The 22,418-nt window shown below is 43.0% G+C and overlaps 1 protein-coding gene across 1 annotated transcript in view; it reads left to right on the top strand.

Annotated features, from left to right (window-relative positions):
- hephl1a (hephaestin-like 1a) overlaps window positions 1-22,152 on the top strand; it is a 38,473-nt gene extending 16,321 nt beyond the window's left edge. Inside the window, exons 12-20 of the mRNA XM_063003311.1 lie at window positions 6,098-6,317; window positions 9,986-10,125; window positions 12,209-12,331; window positions 13,234-13,334; window positions 13,874-14,096; window positions 16,101-16,240; window positions 17,595-17,745; window positions 18,808-18,852; window positions 21,411-22,152. Coding sequence (XP_062859381.1) covers window positions 6,098-6,317; window positions 9,986-10,125; window positions 12,209-12,331; window positions 13,234-13,334; window positions 13,874-14,096; window positions 16,101-16,240; window positions 17,595-17,745; window positions 18,808-18,852; window positions 21,411-21,481 — 1,214 coding nt within the window. The 3' untranslated portion in view covers window positions 21,482-22,152. The remainder of the gene's footprint in view (window positions 1-6,097; window positions 6,318-9,985; window positions 10,126-12,208; window positions 12,332-13,233; window positions 13,335-13,873; window positions 14,097-16,100; window positions 16,241-17,594; window positions 17,746-18,807; window positions 18,853-21,410) is intronic.
- The last annotated feature ends 266 nt before the right edge of the window (window positions 22,153-22,418 follow it).

Raw genomic sequence — 22,418 nt, 5'->3', positions numbered from 1 at the left:
CCATTAATGTCTAAACCACCGGCAACAAAAGTGAGTACACCCCTTAGTGAAAGTTCCTGAAGTGTCAATATTTTGTGTGGCCACCATTATTTCCCAGAACTGCCTTAACTCTCCTGGGCATGGAGTTTACCAGAGCTTCACAGGTTGCCACTGGAATGCTTTTCCACTCCTCCATGACGACATCACGGAGCTGGCGGATATTCGAGACTTTGCGCTCCTCCACCTTCCGCTTGAGGATGCCCCAAAGATGTTCTATTGGGTTTAGGTCTGGAGACATGCTTGGCCAGTCCATCACCTTTACCCTCAGCCTCTTCAATAAAGCAGTGGCCGTCTTAGAGGTGTGTTTGGGGTCATTATCATGCTGGAGCACTGCCCTGCGACCCAGTTTCCGGAGGGAGGGGATCATGCTCTGCTTCAGTATTTCACAGTACATATTGGAGTTCATGTGTCCCTCATGTCCTTCAACTCCCCAACACCTGCTGCACTCATGCAGCCCCAGACCATGGCATTCCCACCACCATGCTTGACTGTAGGCATGACACACTTGTCTTTGTACTCCTCACCTGATTGCCGCCACACATGCTTGAGACCATCTGAACCAAACAAATTAATCTTGGTCTCATCAGACCATAGGACATGGTTCCAGTAATCCATGTCCTTTGTTGACATGTCTTCAGCAAACTTTCTTGTGTAGAGACTTCAGAAGAGGCTTCCTTCTGGGGTGACAGCCATGCAGACCAATTTGATGTAGTGTGCGGCGTATGGTCTGAGCACTGACAGGCTGACCCCCCCACCTTTTCAATCTCTGCAGCAATGCTGACAGCACTCCTGCGCCTATCTTTCAAAGACAGCAGTTGGATGTGACGCTGAGCACGTGCACTCAGCTTCTTTGGACGACCAACGCGAGGTCTGTTCTGAGTGGACCCTGCTCTTTTAAAACGCTGGATGATCTTGGCCACTGTGCTGCAGCTCAGTTTCAGGGTGTTGGCAATCTTCTTGTAGCCTTGGTCATCTTCATGTAGCGCAACAATTCGTCTTTTAAGATCCTCAGAGAGTTCTTTGCCATGAGGTGCCATGTTGGAACTTTCAGTGACCAGTATGAGAGAGTGTGAGAGCTGTACTACTAAATTGAACACACCTGCTCCCTATGCACACCTGAGACCTAGTAACACTAACGAGTCACATGACATTTTGGAGGGAAAATGACAAGCAGTGCTCAATTTGGACATTTTGGGGTGTAGTCTCTTAGGGGTGTACTCACTTTTGTTGCCGGTGGTTTAGACATTAATGGCTGTATATTGAGTTATTTTGAGGGAAGAATAAATTTACACTGTTATATAAGCTGCACACAGACTACTTTTCATTGTGTCAAAGTGTCATTTTGTCAGTGTTGTCCCATGAAAAGATATACTTAAATATCTGCAGAAATGTGAGGGGTGTACTCACTTTTGTGATACACTGTATATGTATAATTGTCACACTTAACTAATGTTGCTGACTTTTGTTGTATACGAGTCATTTAATGCGAGTCACGAGTCGAGTCCGAGTCAATTAAAACGAGTCCGAAGTCGCTGTGTGTGCCATCTCTGCGTCTCGGATCATCCAGTATAAAACTAACATGACCACGGCGGTGTACAACGTCCAGTACGGAAATCACTTCCCTATAATGTTTGTTTTTTGCAGATAGAGCAAATATATGCACAGAAATATACAAACACAGGTCAGAACAACAGAGGACACGTCATCACATTATTATTACTGTTTCAACACTTGTGCTTGATTTTACACTGTCTATAGGAAGTAAATATATGCATGTTAGTGCATGCAAACGCTTGTGTGTTTATTTCCGGTTCAACTGATAGTAAATGTTCATTTCAGAAAATTAAAATACAAGCCTTTTTTCAGTTTCTGCTTGTTTGTTATTTAATTTTTGATCTTAAAACAAAAAACGAATAATGCCCATGTTTTCTTGTTTTTCAGTTTTGGTTTTTAACGTGAAAAACGAATAACCAAAGGTACACAGACCCTATAAGAGCTCTCACTCATGTGGGAAGACCTTTGTCTGTGGGAATTTGTGCCTTTTTGGTATGAAGAGCATGCTTGAGGAGCATGTAAGAGATTCTGTAGGGGGATTTTGAGGAAGCTGAAGCCACTGCGGCTCACAGTTTCTCACATCACAGTTCCTCACATCAGTTACTCAAATTATTAACATTGAGGTTTTGGTTTTTGCTTAACAAATCATCTCGTTCAGTCAGATGTCTGTCAGGAGGTCCAGGTCCGGATGTGTGTGGTTAAATAAAGAAAAAGACTTTCCGGAAACACCCGCCAAAGCAGAAAGCATCTGTTTTTAGATAATGAGACATGAGGTCTCCCTGTGCAGCCGCCTCAGTGGAGGGGATTCAAACTGGCATCGAACCTCAGAAGGCAGATTATTGAGATGCTCTAGTTCAGGGGGGCGTGAGTGCCTGACCAGGGGGCGTGGCATTACGAGATTTTTTTACTTCTAAAACTAAAGCAATTCATTTTTCACCCACGGGAGACATATTTGATTAGTCTCACTGACCACCTTTAAAATAGAGCAGTGAAGATAACCGGTGACAAAAGCAACGACTGCTGTTATAGGACGTGTGTGTGTCTAAGAGAGACGCTCTGTTCACAGTATCGATATAAGTGATTCAAGAGTCGATTCATTTTATGCGAAGTGTAAGTTTCTTTTCTCAGTCATCTCTCCACTAGGGATGTCCCGATCACGTTTTTTTGTTCCCGATCCCGATCCCGATCATTAATTTTGATCCCGATCCGATACCGATTCTCAAACCGATACTTGTATTTTCTAGATATTGTCTAGATAAGAACTAGATAATACTGTTCACACAGTGCACACTTCAGGTACATTACAGTTATTCACATTAATCCAGTGTACATGTTTAACAACTGAATAGCTCTGCAGTGCTGTAGGAAACAAATTGCCTGCATCCAAGCTATTGCTTAATGTTCTTTTACAAAATAAAAGTAAACAAACTTAGTGCAGCATTGTAGTAAAAATGAAGTGAGATAATTACAGTTTCACTTTGAACTTTATACTCAAAGAACATAATTCTGTTTAATGCAGTGATACACTAAACATGAACAAAAATCTCCACTCACAAGTGGTGTAGCAGCTTAACCTGAATATAAAAAAACAAATAAGTTACTTAACAGCATTACAGTAAAACCTGAATACCAAAATAAAATGGAAAGTCACTCTTTTGTTATGAAGGAAAGCCAGTTGTTAAAGTGCTTGTATTGTGACGATGGTTTGATGGACGGGTCTACGCAAAGTGAGTGTGTTTTGACCCTTTGGGGCTTCCATAGCGCATGGGATAGCGTGCTCGGCTCTGGCTGTCCGCTATTCGGAACAGAAGAAGTTAATAAAGTGTTAAATGCTCCCGACAATTTGTGAATATAGCGTGTATTTATTTCTTTATTAAGCGAGTGCATCACTACGACGCTCGGTTACATAACTAAGCCAATCAGAGAGCTTGATACTGAGATGTCGTTCAGTCTTGTAACACGTGAACTGGTAAAAGCTGTATGTTATGGTCCTGAAGTTTTCATACTGGGATTAAAAGTGATTGTTTTGTAAACCGGAGTGATCCTCGACTCTCTACAGTAATGAACGCAGCTCTGCTCCCACCGCCTCGTGAAACGCTCACACTGCAGACGTTACACCGCTGTTGGACTCGTTTCACTTTCCAATTTAAAGTATTTCCACACAGCGGACATGCTGACGTAAAACAAAAGATCGGGTTATGATCGGCATCAGTAAAGCCGATTTCCGATCAGTTAAAAATGCCTTGATCGGCCCCGATCCCGATCTGTGAAATCGGATCGGGACATCCCTAGTGTTTACTGTTATAATGAATGTTGCGGTTGTAAATAAACACCAGCTACTACAGAACATTCTGTGTGACTCGATTACCATAAAAAGCTCCGGCTTAATTAAACTGCTATTACCACAAAGCCGTAACCGACTCAGAGTCGTTCTGTCTGTGGAGCTAAACGTTTTCTGTCAGTCAGAGCAGATGATCCTGAACTAACCAACTGATGAACTTTTGTCTACGCTTGACTCTGTGAAGTAACGTTTTCTGCTCTCATCTACATCGAAAAGCAAGAACTGCTTACGATTTACCAAAGTGAACCACGAATTTATATAATGTGCTGATAGAATCGGCTCTGATGGGACCGGGCTGTATCGTATGATGTCTGATGCACAACGTTAATTATGTTATTTGAGCTTGTCAGAAGCATTCTCGTTGATTTCTGTGAGGTGTTTGACGAAGGGGATGGGGGCGTGGGGGCGCAATTGGGGGGGGGGGGGGGGCGGTGCTATGTCCAAAAAGGTTCAAAACCACTGCGCTAGTTGTCCCCGCCCACTGCCACAAGTTTTAGCGTACTAAGCTCTGGCCATTCAACAAACCCGCTAGCACGCCAGCTAACGTCTCCCTTCATGTACCAAACCGCTTAGACCAGTGGTGGGCAAACTACGGCCCGTTAGGCTGTTTAATCCAGCCCGCTGAGTATTTACAAAACTGTCCTAAAACCGCATTCATTTCATATTTTTCCTGCACTAAACTTCAATTGATTCCACTAGATGGCGCATGCGAGGCGGTTAGGGTTGCACCTATAAAAAATATAACGTGTCTCACACCATCATAGGAACATTGATTCGGCTGTTTTTATTCATTATAATAATAAACCAGAACCATGTTTTACGCAAACAACATCCATAAAGAACATCATGTAATCATGTAACAACAGTGCAACAACATTTTTACATAATCCATATAGCGTCGGCCCTGCCTGCGTTACTTTAGTTTGGTCCTAAGCCGGATTCGAACCTAGGGCGGAAAAACATGAGCGATGCGCTCTGTCCACTGCGCTACTCAAACAGTGGTGTAATAAACAGGTCGTTATGCTGATACAACCTGCGCACACACGGCATTACTGAGACTAAAAGTGAACACTACTTATAATAATAACCAAACGCTTTCTAATTCCCACGACAGCAGCAGTTTCCTTCTGTTTCATACACATCACCCCGTCTCTGTCTCATCTGCTGCATGTCTCTCCCACTGATAAAAAATACAGAACAAAGCGCGTCCAGTATCAGTTCAATACGGAACGCAGCGTTTAGTTTCCAAATAAGGAACGATTCCGTATTTTACGGGACGGTTGGCGACCCTACTATCACCCCAGCACGATCAAACCACTTGACTGGTTTAAAACGTTACACATAAATCATTAACTTGTGTTGAAAGTGCTGCTTTGGTTAAAGGCTGAATTGGTTTTGTTTAGATGGCGATACACCAAGTAGAAACAAAGATAAAAATAATAAAAAATGCTTAAAAAAAATCACATTCACGCATGTGTAAATGTGCACATAATAGGATGAGTCTGGCGTTTCATTTATGTTCAAAAATTCATCCTTCAATCACAAAAAAAAAGGTTTAAATGTGAATTTATATTAATTCCAACCCCCACCCCCGCACCCACCCGGCCCGTCTGTCGATTTTTAAAACCCAGTGTGGCCCTCGAGCCGAAAAGTTTGCCCACCCCTGGCTTAAACTGTCTCTGACGCCCCAATTTACATATAAACGACACTTGTATAATTACACCTTTATACAGATTAAACATCAATGAGAATTTATTTACATGTGAAAAGAACTCCGTTGGTTGCTCCGCATTTCACTCGTCCGTCATGTTTGTCGTTTTTAGTGAGAGAAGTAAAATGTGTCTGTGTAGAGAGAGCGCTGGGTTTTCACACAGACCCGCTGGACACCAGAATGCTACAAAATGTTTCACAGTTGGCATTCCAATTCTCTTCAAGGCTGTTGGCTGTGTGCAAGCCTGTCCTGTTTTTCCTCACTAGGTATTTTAGACCCCGCTTTATACACAGGGGGGAGGTCAAATTAAACAGGAAAGGACCTTCCACCCCATCAGTAATACAGTAATTCCACCCTATAAAAGCACGACATGCTCTTAGTCTGAGCCGCTTTACTGTCAGCGTTTGATCGGGCGGCCGTGTGACTGTTTTATCTCATTTGTTTGCTTGCAGGTACTTTTGAGTTGAGCTGCCTTACGACCGATCATCACCAAGGCGGCATGCGCCAGTACTACACCGTGAAGAAGTGCAAAGCGGACCAGGACCCTGGAGCAGATACAACAACCTTTAAACCTGATGTCGTTTACTACCTGGCTGCAGTAGAGGTGGACTGGAACTACGCCGCGAATAGGACGTGGGAGCTGGAGAGGCATCGCTCTACTCTGACTGAAAGGTACACACAGTTCATTTCTCACAGTAAATACACCGATCAGCCATAACATTAAAACCACCTCCTTGTTTCTACACTCACTGTCCATGTTATCAGCTCCACTTACTATATAGAAGCACTTTGTAGTTCTACAATTACTGACTGTAGTCCAGTTCTTCAATGGTCAGGACCCCCACAGAGCAGGTATTATTTAGGTGGTGGATGATTCTCAGCACTGCAGTGACACTGACATGGTGCTGGTGTGTTAGTGTGTGTTGTGCTGGTATGAGTGGATCAGACACAGCAGCGCTGATGGAGTTTTTTAAACACCTCACTGTCACTACTGGACTGAGAATAGTCCACCAATCAAAAACATCCAGCCAACAGCGCCCCGTGGGCAGCGTCCTGTTACCACTGATGAAGGTCTAGAAGATGACCGACTCAAACAGCAGCAATAGATGAGCGATCGTCTCTGACTTTACATCTACAAGGTGGACCGACTAGGTAGGAGTGTCTAATAGAGTGGACAGTGAGTGGACACAGTGTTTAAAAACTCCAGCAGCGCTGCTGTGTTTGATCCACTCATACCAGCACAACACACACTAACACACCACCACCATGTCAGTGTCACTGCAGTGCTGAGAATGATCCACCACCTAAATAATACCTGCTCTGTGGGGGTCCTGTGGGGGTCCTGACCATTAAAAACAGTGAAAGCAGGTTAAAACTGTATGTAGAGAAACAGATGGACTACAGTCAGTAATTGTAGAACTACAAAGTGAGTGTAAAAACAAAGTGGTGGTTTTAATGTTATGACTGATCGGTGTATATACTATATAAAGCTTGTTCAGCACCCCATACCTAAACGATGGACATTAATGTGAAGCTTCTGTCTGTGGGAATTTGTGTTTATTCAGTATTGTGAGCATTTATAAGGTCGTATAGTGTACACACACTCCACACAAGCACTAAACACATGCCATACACACACACACACACACACAAACAGTACTCTCATTCACACACACACACACACACTTATCTAGAAAAAATACTTTATAAATGACTCAGCGCTGAACACACTCTGCCACACACACACACACTCATTCACACACACACACACACACACACACACACACTTATCTAGGAAATACTTTATAAATGACTCAGCGCTGAACACACACTGCCTCTATTGTACTGTCCAGCAAGTAAATCAGGTCTGGTAAAAACCATCCTGCAGACTGAATGAATGGTGCTTTATATAAGACAGAGAACCAAACCGCTGTGCAATAAAGCAACAGAAAATGAAAGTGTACATTACTAAATACCACCTCGAAACGTTCTAATGTTATACAAAATTAAAGAAAGGAAAAATGAAATAAAAACGACTGTTCCAGTTGACAATGTCCTTCCTCAATAAAATGCTATGAGCTGTAAAAAGCAACAATATACTGCAGAAATAAACGTCATGTGTTTAGCATGTGACGTGGTAATTATAATTATTTATTAGTATTTAAAGTCATGTTTTACACTTCACTTCAAGATTAATCAGTTCACAAATGTATATCAAACACAGTCATGGACAGTTTAGTGTCTCCAATTCACCTCACTTGCACGTCTTTGGACTGTGGGAGGAAACCGGAGCACCCGGAGTAAATCCACGTGGACACGGGGAGAACATGCGAACTCCACACAGAAAGGACCCGGACCTCCCCGCCTGGGGATCGAACCCAGGACCTTCTTGCTGTGAGGCGACAGTGCTACCCACCTGTGACATGATTGGCATATGCACTATGTGTGTTTAGAATGTATAAATCGTGTATTTAATGTGTGCATTCAGCATGTTTAGCATGTATAGACGTGTTTAGCATCTATTTAGCAGGTGCAATACATGTGTTTAGTGTGTACAGTATTTGGCTTGTGTATGACATGTATTTTAGACATGTTTGGCACTAAACATGTGCACTAATGTTTCGATCTGGTGAAAAATAGCTTGTTTTAAATCTTACAACTTTTTATGGGGTTCAGGTCAGTGATGGACGAGAAGACCTGGCCTGGTCAAAGGTGTTGAATGGGGTTGAGCTCAGAGCCCTGTGCAGGCTGGCCACTAGCATTCCTTCATACCAGACACGTCAAATCATGTATTTACGGACCTCATTTTGTGCACAGGGGCTCGGTCCCTCTAGAAGATGAAAAGGACTTTGATGAAAAACATTTATAGTTAGTCCAAGTACACCAAGAACAGTACAGAACTGAATGCTCGACGTCCTACAGTGAGGGAGTCCAGTTGCTGTTATGCTCCAGGTCATTTTGTTAGCATAGTTTGGGTGCACTTATCTCCTCAGTGGACAGGACCACTGCAGATCACCTAATGATAATGTGCTGAAAGTGTCCAACTCTCCTGATGCAAGTGGTTTCTTTTAGTATGACAGGTACTCCAGAGTCTGTGACTTTTGTAACCTCTTCATTCCTTCCCAAATTAACAACTTTCGAGCGCCCACTAACGTTGAGAGCACCAGTTGAGACTAGGGCTGCACGATATTGGAAAAAAATGACATTGCGATTTTTTTTCTTCCTGCGATATACAGTATATTGCGATATTAAAAAAAATATTAATAATATTAATAATGCATGTATCTTACTCTAAATAAGGGGCTCATATGTGAAAAAATGGTGGTGCCTACAAGGGATACAAAAGATTATGACCAGCTACATCTTTGTACTCGGTTGAAACTGAGCATTAACCTAAAAAAGCTTCAATATCACATGAGGGAATTAACAGGATTGACAAAATGGTCATTTAATATTTTATTTCACAATCAAAACCTCTTCAAGTAGTAAACATTATTTAAAAAAAAAACTATACAAACAAAAGAGCAGCTATACACCTGTTCAAAATCCGAGATGCCTTAGTTACTAAGCTCACTACTGAGGCATCTTAATATTTCAATGTTATTTTAAGATAATCCTTTATTAGTCCCACAGTGGGGAAATTCACAATTTTGACTCAAGAACGAGTGAGAATCGGAAGCGTCCTTAGTGATGAAGGCAATCCCAGAATTCATTGCGGCATCTATTCTCTCACAGAAAAATAAACATGTCTGACGGTGTGGACAAAGTTATTTTCAAACGTAAATAAATAATTATTGATTTTTAACGAGTGTTTTAAGTTTGGGCTCGTCAGCAGATGTAAGAGTTTTCTGTACACGAATCCAGATGTTATATTGACATGTTAGCGCCGTCCCACCTCATTCTATTGGTTTTAATGGCAAGATGCTAAATGCTAAACCCGATGGAATCGCTAAGTAGCGCGTTCGAATAACCTGCCTTATAAAAGTTAATGACTGATTAGAATCCTCTCTCCTGAGGCGGCTGCACGTGTAGGCAGTAAGACGGCGAGGCAGCTCACTGGGTTTTTGAACACACTGGTGTAGATACGTCATGGAAAATGAGGACGGTGTAAATTTTCATTTTGTGTCAAGCAGCAAAAAAGTTGTAGCGTGACGTATTTGATTTAATTTGCATTAAGTGACATTGCACGTCCTGCGATGTGACTATTGCGCATGCACACATTGCGATGACGATGCTGAACTGATATATCGTGCAGCCCTATTAGAGACCTTTCTGCTGAACCAGCTAATGTTCTGTCATTAAAACGACCGTTTTTCTCTCCCTTTCTCTTTGTCTCTCAGCCCTGGAGATGTGTTTCTCAATGAATCAGAGGATCGGATCGGTCCCGAGTACAAGAAGGTGGTTTATCGCGAGTACACGGACAAGACTTTCACCACCGAGAAGCGCAGAGGTTCAGAAGAGGAGCATTTATGCATTTTAGGTACAACGATTTCTTCAACCACTGATACCTACAACGTTAAAGAGTGTGGAACGAATGAAAGCTTTCGTAATCATGCGTCTTGCTTACTTCATTTAAGTACAGAGCATTTAGCAGACTTACAGTTTACAGTCTAAGGGCCTTGCTTAAGGGCCCTACAGTGGCAACCTGACAGTAATGGGGCTTGAACCAGCGACCTAGGCTACAACTGCCCTTGGTAGGCATATGATTCCGGTACTCCACCAGCAGATGCTTCAAGTTCCTTTGGTTCTATTTCTGCACATACTACGAGGATCTTCAAAAAGTTTCTGCACTTTTTAAACTCTATTTATTAAGAATTTTAAAAACAAACCCCATCGCTTTTCTACATCGTCGCCTTTTTCCAGAACCGTACTAATTTTTTAATGCTGTCATCAAATAACATATTTGGCTGAGCTCGTAGCCACTGATGCGCTTCTGCTTTCACATCATCATCACATGAAAATCTTCCTCCCCTTCAAGCTTCTTTGGTACTAAATCCGAACTTTAAGAGTCTCTCAGTCTCTCATTACTACTAGGGATGTAACGATGCACCACAAGACAGTTCAAAATCGTTTCACATGTGTAACGATTCAAATGAATCGATATTCACTTTAAACAGCAGAGGGCGCTGGCGCTATTCACCTTGCCTGTGAGGATACTTTCTTTATTTGTATTATTCATTTATGTATTTAATGTGGGATTTGTTTCATTTCACAATAAGGTAAATGTGCAGCATTGTTTTGCATAGTTTGTACCTACCTCAGAAATAAAAGGACATTCATTATTTAGATAAATAAAAGATTTTATTTATTTTTTTAAAGAGAAAAAATGAAAGGAAACTGTCATAATTTGTCTTCAATTTAATTTTGTTTAAAAAAAACAGGGAAAATCGTATCATGAACCCAGTATCGTGAATCGCATCATGGGTAGAGTGTATCGTTACATCCCTAATTACTCCTCCTCCTACTACACCCTCACCACTTATAACCACAAAATATAAAAGTGAGGAAACTTTTTGAAGATCTCTCGTAGTCTTTTATATACATCACTGGTTTATTGACACACAGAATTACCTATAAACCAACGATGTACTCTATGCCCAAATAATGTGGAAAATCTTGGGGAAGGCCCTTTCCTGTTCCAGTATGACTGAGCCCCGTGTTTAAAAACACACGCTGCAACCAGGGCTGGATCTCGAATACATCGTATCGAATCTCAGCTCTGCCTTGCCAGCTTGGGCAGAGTGGCTATGAACAACGATTGGCCTGTTGTTCAGATTGGCAGGACTAAGCCGGATATGGGTCTCTCTCTGTCAGAATGGTGCGGTTACGACCTCTGCTGGCTGATTAGAGGCGCCTACACAGAGATGAGGAAGGAGTGCTCTTAGGGTGTTTTTCTCCGTACACAACGCTAGGTGGCGCAACACTCATCAATGTGTGGGTGATAAGATGCATACGGCTTGCTGCCCATGTGACGGAGGGGGCGTGGGTTAGCTTCAATCTCCTCGGTCAGAGCAGAGATCGGCATAGGCGGAGAGAAAGCATGATGCAATTGAGCAATTGGATGCGCTAAAGGGGGAGAAAAAGGGAGAAAATGCATAAAAACAATAAAAAAATTAAAACAACCAATTTTGTGTGATGTATAAATGCCGTCGTAGTCTGGGTTGCACACAGGAATGAATGTCGCACAAAACCAGTAGTTTGTTGGAGTCTCATGTTTTTAAACATTTTGCTTCGTGCTCGAGGCTCAGTCATACTGGAACAGGAAAGGGCCTTACCCAAAATTTTACACATTATTTTTGGATTGAGTGCATCATTGGTTTATAGGTCATTTTGAGTGTCGACACACTGAAAACTCTCATAGTCCAGAGACTGACCAGTAAAATCACTAACATAGACTCTCATAAAACTGTATAGGCTAAAATTAAATCGGTGATATTCCATATGCTCATTTTTAACGTGGACTTGACCCTAAAGATTCCAGTCGCACAGACGTTCCACTACTGTGTCAGTTTTATTAAATTATGTAACATAAACAGTGACTCTGTTTTGTTCCTGTTGCGCAGGTCCCATTATTAGGGTGCAGGTTGGTGAGAATGTCCAGGTTGTTTTTAAGAACAAAGCCACTAAGCCGTATTCCGTCCATGCTCATGGAGTGAAGAGCAGCAAAGCTCAGCCGGTTCAGCCAGGTACGTTACAGCCAAACAAATTCAGGGTCTGTCTGAAAACCCACTGATCTCTCTCTACACAGACACATTTTACGTCATCCTACACTCTTGAGAAGAGGGCGTGTCTAAATTCTTGGATACATTAAAATGCTCCTACTGAGGCGCCTTAATTCTGAGTGATGATCTGACTGAATGACGAGGGAGCGTCCGACGCCTCCTCAGCACTGAAACCAATCCCAGCATTCAGTGCGGCACGACTTGCAAATAAATTGTAAATAAAAAACGTAAATAAATTCTCATTGATGCTTAATTTGTATAAAGGTAGAATTATACGAGTGTCGTTTATTTGTAAATTCAGGCGTTTTTGGTACACGGAGGGAGGCAGCTGATCAGGTAGGTAGTGGGAAGCAGGGCGGGGCACCAGGTTTTCAGACAGAATTGTAGAAGCCATTGACGCAGAGCTCAAAGGTACAGTGGCATTCAAAGACCTGGGCTGTGTTCCAAATGACATACTACTATTCTATAGTTCACATGTCTGATTAGTGCACTTACAGTAGTATAGCCACACACGATGTAGCTCACATGCAGCTTTGGTCAGAACTAAAACTTTATTTAATTAATCTCTATTATCCCTGTTTTATTGTGCAGCTCTATCGATCAGCCAGCAGGGGTCATAACAGCAGCAATTTTATAGGTTCCCCGCTGCCATTCCCGCCTTTGGCCTATAGGTGCCTGGCCTGACGGTAACAGAGCTGAGATTCGAGCTTGTTTTACCGCTGCACCACCCGATAATTTTTTCCAAAATGAACCACTGACTTTTATTAGTGTATATTGGAGCATCACTTCAGGTTCCACCACTGGTACTTGGACCACAGTTTGAGAACCATCGATCATGTGAGTGTGTGTGTGTGTGTGTGTTGCAGGTGAGGAAATGAGTTATAACTGGACTGTCAGTGCAGGACCTGGACCGTCTGATCCCAATTGCATAACCTACGTCTATTACTCATCAGTCAACTACATCAAGGTACTAATAAAACACATCAAAACCTTCTACCGCCCACAATATGATTGAAACGACCGGATTGTTTGGTTTCTGTCATATTTAACTCAGATTTATTTTGTAATAATGACACACTATATGATCAGAAGTTTGTAAACACCCTAATTATTATCTTGTGTTAATTATTGACTTTGAGCCATGACCTCAACCCCACTGAAGACCTTTCGGGATGAACTTACTACACAGACGCACTTTTGATTGCAGAGTGAGGAGGATGGTTAGAGAGGCTAATGTTTTTCCAAGGGTCACAGTCAGGGCTTTGCCATAGATGCCAGTATTTTCAGCAACGAAACCGCAACAAACTATTTTGGTACACCAGTTTTTCCCCCTCACTTAACCATGATATGTTGTGGATATGAGTCTGGACTTAAATTTGGGTTCTATGAGCTAATCTTGATAACCAAAATGGCCCAGGAATGGACATTACAGGACATCTGAAGGATTTCTGTAGTGTCTGGTACCAGGTCATTACCAGCAGGTCCTTCAAATGTGTGTTTCTGCAGGACTTGGCGAGTGGATTGGTGGGTCCGTTGGTGGTGTGTCGCAAGGGAACTCTGAACAAATCCAGGCAGCGAGAGGACGTGAAGCGTGAGTTTGCTCTGCTCTTCATGGTGTTTGATGAGAATGAATCCTGGTATCTGGATGAAAACATCGAAAGGTACCTTCACAAGGACCCCGTGACCCTCGTTAACGACGAGGAGTTTGTGGAGAGTAACATGATGCACGGTGAGTTCACGTCATCTCCCATCATCTCTGCTGTTTAATGACGTCTACACCTACAGCGCTGAGGAGAAGTATGAATGTATTTCAGATCAATTAGCAAAACGTTTGTGAGAATTAAGGGTTAAAGGGCCCTGCGTAAGGGCCCAACGGTGGCAACCTGACAACCTTCCAACTATAAGTCCGGTACCTTGATCGCTAAGGCTGCAACTGTCCTATAGATTTATATTTGAGACATTTAGCAGACGTTTTTTATCCCTTATCTACTCGGAGACCCAACAGTGGCAACTTTGTGGTGGGGCTTGAACCAGCAACCTTCTGATTACAATCCAGTACCTTAACCCAGAGATGTTCACAAGTCACAAATTCGAGTCTGAGTCTTTAGGCTAGAGTCCGAGTCGAGTCACGAGTCTTTAGACTAGAGTGCGAGTCAAGTCACGAGTCTTTAGACTAGAGTCCGAGTCGAGTCACGAGTCTTTAGACTAAAGTCAGAGTCGAGTCACGAGTCTTTAGGCTAGAGTCCGAGTCGAGTCACGAGTCTTTAGACTAAAGTCAGAGTCGAGTCACGAGTCTTTAGACTAAAGTCAGAGTCGAGTCACGAGTCTTTAGACTAGAGTTCGATTCGAGTCACGAGTCTTTAGACTAGAGTCCAAGTTGAGTCACGAGTCTTTAGGCTAAAGTCAGAGTCGAGTCACGAGTCTTTAGGCTAGAGTCCAAGTCGAGTCAGGAGTCTTTAGGCTAGAGTCCAAGTCGAGTCAGGAGTCAATATAATCTACACAAAACATATATTGGAAATGTAGCGCAGAAATAAAGAAATAATCTGTAAGTTCAGATAAAAACAACAACAGATTAGCGAGTGTATTTAGCCGTTTTACTTCGTGTCTTTACTTTCCTCCTCATTGTGTAAATGAATGTAATTTCTGTAACAAGAAGGTTCCAGTTAAAAGCTTCAACTGATACAGAACAAAAGCGCTCGATAAATCACGGCACAGCGGCCAAAATCCCAAACACAGCAAAAACAATCATAACCGCTGCTTACCTTAGCTTCTGTTCTTCCAGATGCTATTACATTTATAAGCGTGCGTCCCATTAGGAATAGAATCCGTTATTCTGTAAATGTGCTTATAATTAAAAACCTCCAAACTTTTCCCGGTGGTGAAGTAAAACAGGAAGTCGTTAGAAAGCCGATCGAGCGTTTCATTACCACGTCATCTGTGTGACGCAAACCGAATAAATGCAAATAACAGCATTTCTTACTAACAATTACAATCAGAAGCTCTGATTGGTTCAGAAAGCGTCTTTCAACCATCAGCGCCGATTCTGTAGGAGCGTTCCATTCACCCCGGTCGTTCCTGTGAAGTGCACTACGTAGGGTATTCCACCATCTTAAGTGAGATTCCGATCCAAAGGTAACGAGAATGTTTAAATGAAGTGAACTTCAGACTGTGTAGGGAGCGACGCATCACATTTACACATTGTGTTATAATTATATATAATGTTACTAGTGTTAACACATGCTGACGCTCGGGATTCTTGTTGTTCACGAGTCATTTTTTTGTGAGTCATGTCCGAGTCATTTGAAACGAGTCCGAGTCGAGTCTGAAGTCACTGTGTGTGGACTTGAGTCCCCGTCTCTGCTTTAACCTCTGAGCTATCACTGCATTAAGATAATTGGATTTATTTAGTTGACCAGTACCCATCCACACCCCTACAACAGGAATAGTGCTGGGAGTTTCTTTTCCTGTTCTATATACTTTTTAATATCCCACAACAATCCTTCTCATTTTGTTGGCCAGTGCTAGCTTAGTGGGTAAAGCAGGTATTTTAGGTGGCTGTCAATTGAAGGGGTGAGAGTTCAAATCCCAGCTCTGCCAGGGGCCCCGAACAATGGCTGGATTCTATAAGACAAATAAAGACATTCTGTTCTATTCTATTAGAACACGGCACGTTCAGACGACCTTGTATAACTGATCTTCCTCTGTTTCTCTTCTCTCTCTGTGTGTTTGTTAGGTATTAACGGGAGGCTGTACGCTAATCTGCCCGGGCTGACGATGAACACGGGCGATCGGACCGAGTGGTATTTAATAGGACTGGGGAACGAATTCGACATGCACACCGTTCACTTTCATGCTAACAGCTTTATATACAAGGTACACAAACATTATAGATACAATAACAGCTTTATTTGACTTTTATTTGATGTCAGACAGGATGAAGCTGAGATATTTCATCTTTTATCCGCTCAACTTCATTTCATTTATTAATAAACATCCATTCCTGCATTTCAGGCCTGCAACACATTCCAAAAAAGAGTGGACGGTAAAGCATTCACCACTTTGTAATGTTGCTGTTCCTTTTCACCACTTAAAAGAGGTTTTGGGACCGAGGAGACCGAGTGATTTAGTGTTTCAGCTTTTATTTTGTCTCGTTCTTCCTGTAAACACGTCTTAAGATGTGCAGCAGTACGGGGGGTCGTCGTTGTTTCAAAATTCTCCACACGTCCTCTATTCGGGGCAGGTCAGGACTGCAGGCAGGCCAGTCCAGTATTCAGTCCAGGTTCATTGTTTTTAAAAATTTCAATCATTTTGGATCCTCTGATCATCTTTACTCATTAAAGTCTCTGCCTTTCCTGGATGCTGCTTTTGTACCAAACCATGATTACAATCAAATCATTATTTCACCTCATTACTAGCCCTAAATTACCCCCGTTCCAACTTTTTTTGGAATGTGTTGCAGGCCTGAAATGCAGGAATGGATGTTTATTAATAAATGAAATGAAGTTGAGCAGATAAAACATGAAATATCTCAGGTTCATCCTGTCTGACAGTTGGAGTAGGGGGGTGGGGGGAATATAGGGTTGGGGAAGGGGCGCAAGTTTGCGTTCGGCACACGGAGGGGGGCGCATGTTCAAAAAGGTTGAAAACCCCTGTCCTAGTGTCTGTGTGGGTTTCCTCCGGGAGCTCCGGTTTCCTCCCACAGTGCAAAGACGTGCAGGTTAACTGGAGATACTAGAAATTGTACTTAGTGTGATGGACCTGTGATGGACTGGCGACCTGTCCGGGGTGTTTCCTACGTTTCGGCCGATTAATCAGACCCACCGCGACCCTGACCAGGATAAAACGGGGGTAAAACAGACGATTAATAACGGAATAAATTAAATAATCAAATTAGGAAACAAAAAAAGACTAAAAAAGAAAATAAGTGAATACATTAAACACACCAATAAACCAATTAACACATTTTAAGACACATAAACAAACCAGAAAAATGCTCTAATATCTTTTCACTAATGTCTTAAGCTTTAATTGTAGCTAATTTATAATAATAATAATAATATTTGCTATGACTGTAACTGTGGTCATTTAGACCCAGAACTGCAGTCTGATTGGTTACAGGAATGTAGAGGCGACAGTTCCGCCCTTGGCTCAGAAATTCGAGTGCTTGCGTCTCTAATATTAAACATTTGAATGTTTTAAACGTCCGTTGTTTGTTTATCTGTCGTAGACGGATCGCTCTCACCGCGCTGACGTCTTCGGCCTGTTTCCTGGAACCTTCAAGACGGTGGAACTAAAAGCAGGAACCCCAGGAACGTGGCTCCTGCACTGCCACGTGTTCGACCACATCCATGCCGGCATGGAAACCACGTTCACCATCAGTCAGTACCAGCGTCGTTCAATCAAATGTGTTTACTGTCAGTAAAATAATAGTTTTTAAACGTGTCACAATTACTGGCACGCCTGCTCAAAATCTTGGGGGTTAGGTGCTGATGTTAAACGAGAAGCCCTGGCTCACAGTGTTCCAATTCATCCCGATTGTGAAGCTGTGACAATCAGTCAATGAATGATACTAACAAACTGTCCTTAAGTCATGGAGCAACAGGAGGTCTACAGGGTCCAGCGGACCTCGGGTCGGCATGTTCTCTCCACCTCTGCTGGGGTCGTCCTATGGTACTCTGATACGCCGGTTCCCTTTTCCTCTCACACACATGCCAGCCTGGCCTGTGGACCATGGGTGTAAAATGGACCAGGCTTTGGATCCATGGTGACACAGCAGGTATTTTAAGCGGTGGAAAGCTCTGGGGTGCAGAAGACCTATTTTGGGATGTACTCAGGGTCCCAATTTCCCTTGTACCCGGTGCCCCCATGCCAATCTATAGATAGGTTACTCTGAAGTGCCTGAGGAGTTAAAAGAGGTTAAGATTAACAAATAAACAATAAATAAAATTCAACATCTACATCTGGAAGAATGCACTCCACCAATTCCGATCCCCGCTCTGATTGAGGAGAACGAAGCTAACCCACGCCCCCCTCCGACACGTGGGCAGCAGCAGTATGCATTTTGTAACCTACACTTTGACGAGTGCAGTGCATCTCAGCGTTGTGTACGGAGAGACAGCACTCTTTTCCCGTCTCTGTGCAGGTGCCATCAATCAGCCAGCAGAGGTCGTAGTTGCATTAGTTATGAGAGAGTCCCCATCCGGATTTAATATCCCACCCCTATATGAACAACAGGTCAATCGTTGTTCATGTGGTCGCTCAGCCCAGACGGCAGGCAGAGCTGAGACGTGATACGATGTATTCGAGATCCCAGCTCTGGTGTTCCAGTGTGTGTTTTTACTGCTGCGCCACCTGAGCTGATCACTGAAATGGCACCAAATGGTTTTAATGGTATTTTGAGACCACCGGAGGCTAATTGTGTGTTTTTTTCTTCTCCTTAGGTGGAGCTTCAGCTAGTTCTGGAAGAAGCTTCGGAGATAAAAATGGTAAATTCATGTTATTATTTTATACTACATAATTAATAGGCCACATTTTTTTGGCTGAATTTGGTGCAGAAATTGCAAGAATTATTGTGTCTATACTAGTAGTTTGGTTCCCTTGGTCCGGACCAAACGAGAAAATGATCCAGTGTTACATTTCAGTCCTTGCTTAGCGTTAATAACTGATGCATAGCTCACGTATGTCGTATATTTAGCGAGCCAGTGCTCAGCCATGCTGGGCTTAGTGCCCTCATCAGGGTCGTGTTTAACTGCTGGTATTTTTACCAACTGGAACCACAGCGTGAGTGAGGTGGTCAGATTAATAAAGGAGTCGAAACTGGACCAGAAAATCCAAGGTCCTGCGTTCCCTCAGCACATGTTTAGTGTCACATCTTAAGACATCACGTCCTGTGTTTGGATGGTTTAGACGCCTTTGGTTTGCACCAGAATTCGTTTAGAAATGGACCGAGACCCAAGGGCCAAGCTCAGGCGGTCCCGGTCCGCTAATTCCATGCATCAGAGTTCGAACCGCCCTAACAGAGCAATCACACAAAAGTACAAATAGAGCCTAATTTCAACCCTGAATCCCTCATGTTCTTCATCATCCTGTAATTCTTATCATTTGTCATTTTTGTCTATCTGTGTTGTTGTTGTGAGGCGTGAGTAGTAGGAGCCAGCAGCTAGCAACTGGAGTGAAAAATCACTCACTCACTCACTTTCTTAACCGCTTATCCAATTAGGGTCGTGAGGGGGTGCTGGAGCCTATCCCAGCTTTTCAGTGGGCGCAAGGCACACAGTAACACCCTGGATGGGGCGCCAGGACACACACACACACACACACCCATTCACCTATAGGGCACTTAAATGTCTCCAATTAACCTGACTGGATGTTTTTGGACTGTGGGAGGAAACCCACGCAGACACGAGGAGAACATGCAAACTCCGCACAGAAAGGACTCGGACCGCCCCGAAGGCAACAGATGTGAGGCAACAGTGCCACCCACCAAGCCACCGTGCCGCCCCATAAAAAATTAGCCATGGCGTAATTTATTCAACTTCAATTTATACATTCCTCCCAATCTAATCAGAACCAATCTCCCTACATGTGCTAATTCCTGCCTGCTCGCCCCCCGCGGTCAGTTGTGTCTTTTCGCTTTCCACTGAAGGAGTCACACGGAGAGCTGTATCACGTACAGAGAGCCGCACTAAGCACTCCGCAAGAGACGGGCGCTTCAACCAGATGGCAACCTCCCTCTCTCTGGAACAGCCAATTGTGTTTGAAATGCCGGGTCAGGTTGAGAGCACTGCCTGGTCATCAGGAGTAAGACTTGGGAGAGCGTTCAGTACCAGTCGTGCTAACCAGTATTGTAGATGGTGCTTGGGTGGTGCAGCAGTCTAATATGCTTGTCCACCATCCCAGAGACCCAGTACTACCAACCAGGCCAAAGGAATACACAGAGAAGAGAGTGATCCTCCCTACACACTCGGGTGCTTTGTAAGAAAGTGTGTCTAAAATTTAACAAATAAAATAAAAATGATTAGTATACAACAAGGGTATTCAACTAAAATTTAAAGAGGTCCAGTTAGAGAAAAATTCTTGAAGCAAAGGTCCAGAATGTTTAACTGTCTATACTGTATATATATATATTTATATTTACATTTTCAGCAGATGCTTTTATCCAAAGTGACTTACACATTGAGCAACTGAGGGTTAAGGGCCTTGCTCAGGGACCCAACAGTGGCAACTTGGTGGTGGCGGGGCTTGAACCAGCAACCTTCTGTTTACTGGTCCAGTACCTTAACCACTGAGCTATCACTGCTATATATATTATAACATATATAGTAGCCCAGTAGTTGTATCAACATCTGCATGTAATCAATAACTGACTGTCAAATCAGATGTTTGTTTGTTTATTAGAATTTTAACGTCATGTTTTACACTTTGGTTACATTTATGACAGGAACGGTAGTTACTCATTACACAAGATTCATCAGCTCACAAGATTATATCAAACACAGTCATGGACAATTTAGTGTCTCCAGTTCACCTCACTTGCACGTCTTTGGACTGTGGGAGGAAACCGGAGCACCCGGAGTAAACCCACACACACACGGGGAGAACATGCAAACTCCACACAGAGAGGACTCGGACCGCCCCACCTTATCAAACCTTTCTCTTATCAAATTAAGAAAAAATACAAATAAATTGTGCTTCAGTGGGAAGTAAGAACAGAAATGAGTCTCTTCATCACGGATTAAATGCTGTATTTTTGCTGTACACGTTTCTTGTTTGGAGAGCGCCATTTGTCTCCTGTCTCACTCGTCTTTTTCTCAACTTTCTCCTAACTAATAACTTTCTCCGGCACAGTCGTCTGTATCTCTCCCTTCATTTTTTCTACGTTCACTATCTTTCTTTTTGTCCGGGTCCGGACCCAGAAGCTGTCCCATACGGACCCGGACCGCGGTCTGCCTGTTAGTGACCTCTGGTATACAATATAAAATATTCCAGGACATATTTATGTGTAGTTTTTAATGGCGATGCTGCACTTTATTGTGTTTTTCAGGCTCCTCAGTTCTGGTTTTTCATCAAACGCTGGTGTTCATCACAGCGATGCTCCTAAACCTCATGGTCTAGCAGCGATCAAGCAGCGAGACTCGACTTTCTCCATTTCTTCAGAACCAGAATCGAACACTTTAGGTTGCACTGATGTGATTTTCTTTCTTTATGCACTTTGGACGTAAACATTTAAAGGTGATGTTTTATACTTTGATTCCTCAGTTCATGATTCATAGGTTCACCGTTCATTCACTTACACACGTCACACGTACGTATATGAGTCAACGAGTCTGGAAAGGGTTACAAAGCCATTTATATCCCCTTGGACTCTATTGAACCACAGTGAGAGCAGTATTTGCAGATATGTCAAACTTTAAACTGTGTTGAATTCGGTCAGAACGGCAGCCGCCTATGGAAGCATGAGAAAACCACTGACCCAAACCCAGTAGAGATACAGTGGACCCTTGACTTTCGGACTGTTTACCATAGGAACATTTTGGGTTACGAGCGATTATTTTCAACTTAATGTACGAATAAATTTCGGATTACGAATCAAAGTTCGCACGCCAACGAAACACGTGACGTCACGAACAAGTTGACTCCGATCGTCTCTCTCTCTCTCTATCTATCTATCTATCTATATCTATCAGTGAGCGAACATTTGGACAGTGGACGGTGTTTTTCCGGTGTTTTTTTTTTGATTGACCATGCAACCTCATGAGATCAGGAAGACACGCCGGAGCCGAACAAGCCACGCCGGAGCCGAACAAGCCACCAGTTTAGAATAAATATGGATCATGTAATGAAGACAGAAGCGTTCTGTTAGCAACACGTTGCTGTAGGCTAATGTGGAGGTTATAAACGTGTGTGCTATCTGGCGGGCATAACTGGCAGTGCCTGCTAGGGCGGGATGACCGGACTATGTGGGCGGGGTCTTCAAGCGCTGTGTAAGGACCCTGATTAGCAGATGGGTGGAAAATGGTTCCGCTAAGGGCTGCATGCAGGTCGGAGGAGG

Source organism: Trichomycterus rosablanca, chromosome 10, assembly GCF_030014385.1.
Source record: "Trichomycterus rosablanca isolate fTriRos1 chromosome 10, fTriRos1.hap1, whole genome shotgun sequence".
NCBI lineage: Eukaryota > Metazoa > Chordata > Actinopteri > Siluriformes > Trichomycteridae > Trichomycterus > Trichomycterus rosablanca.
Note: the sequence above shows the minus strand (reverse complement) of the source record. Positions and strands in the feature narration are given on the sequence as shown.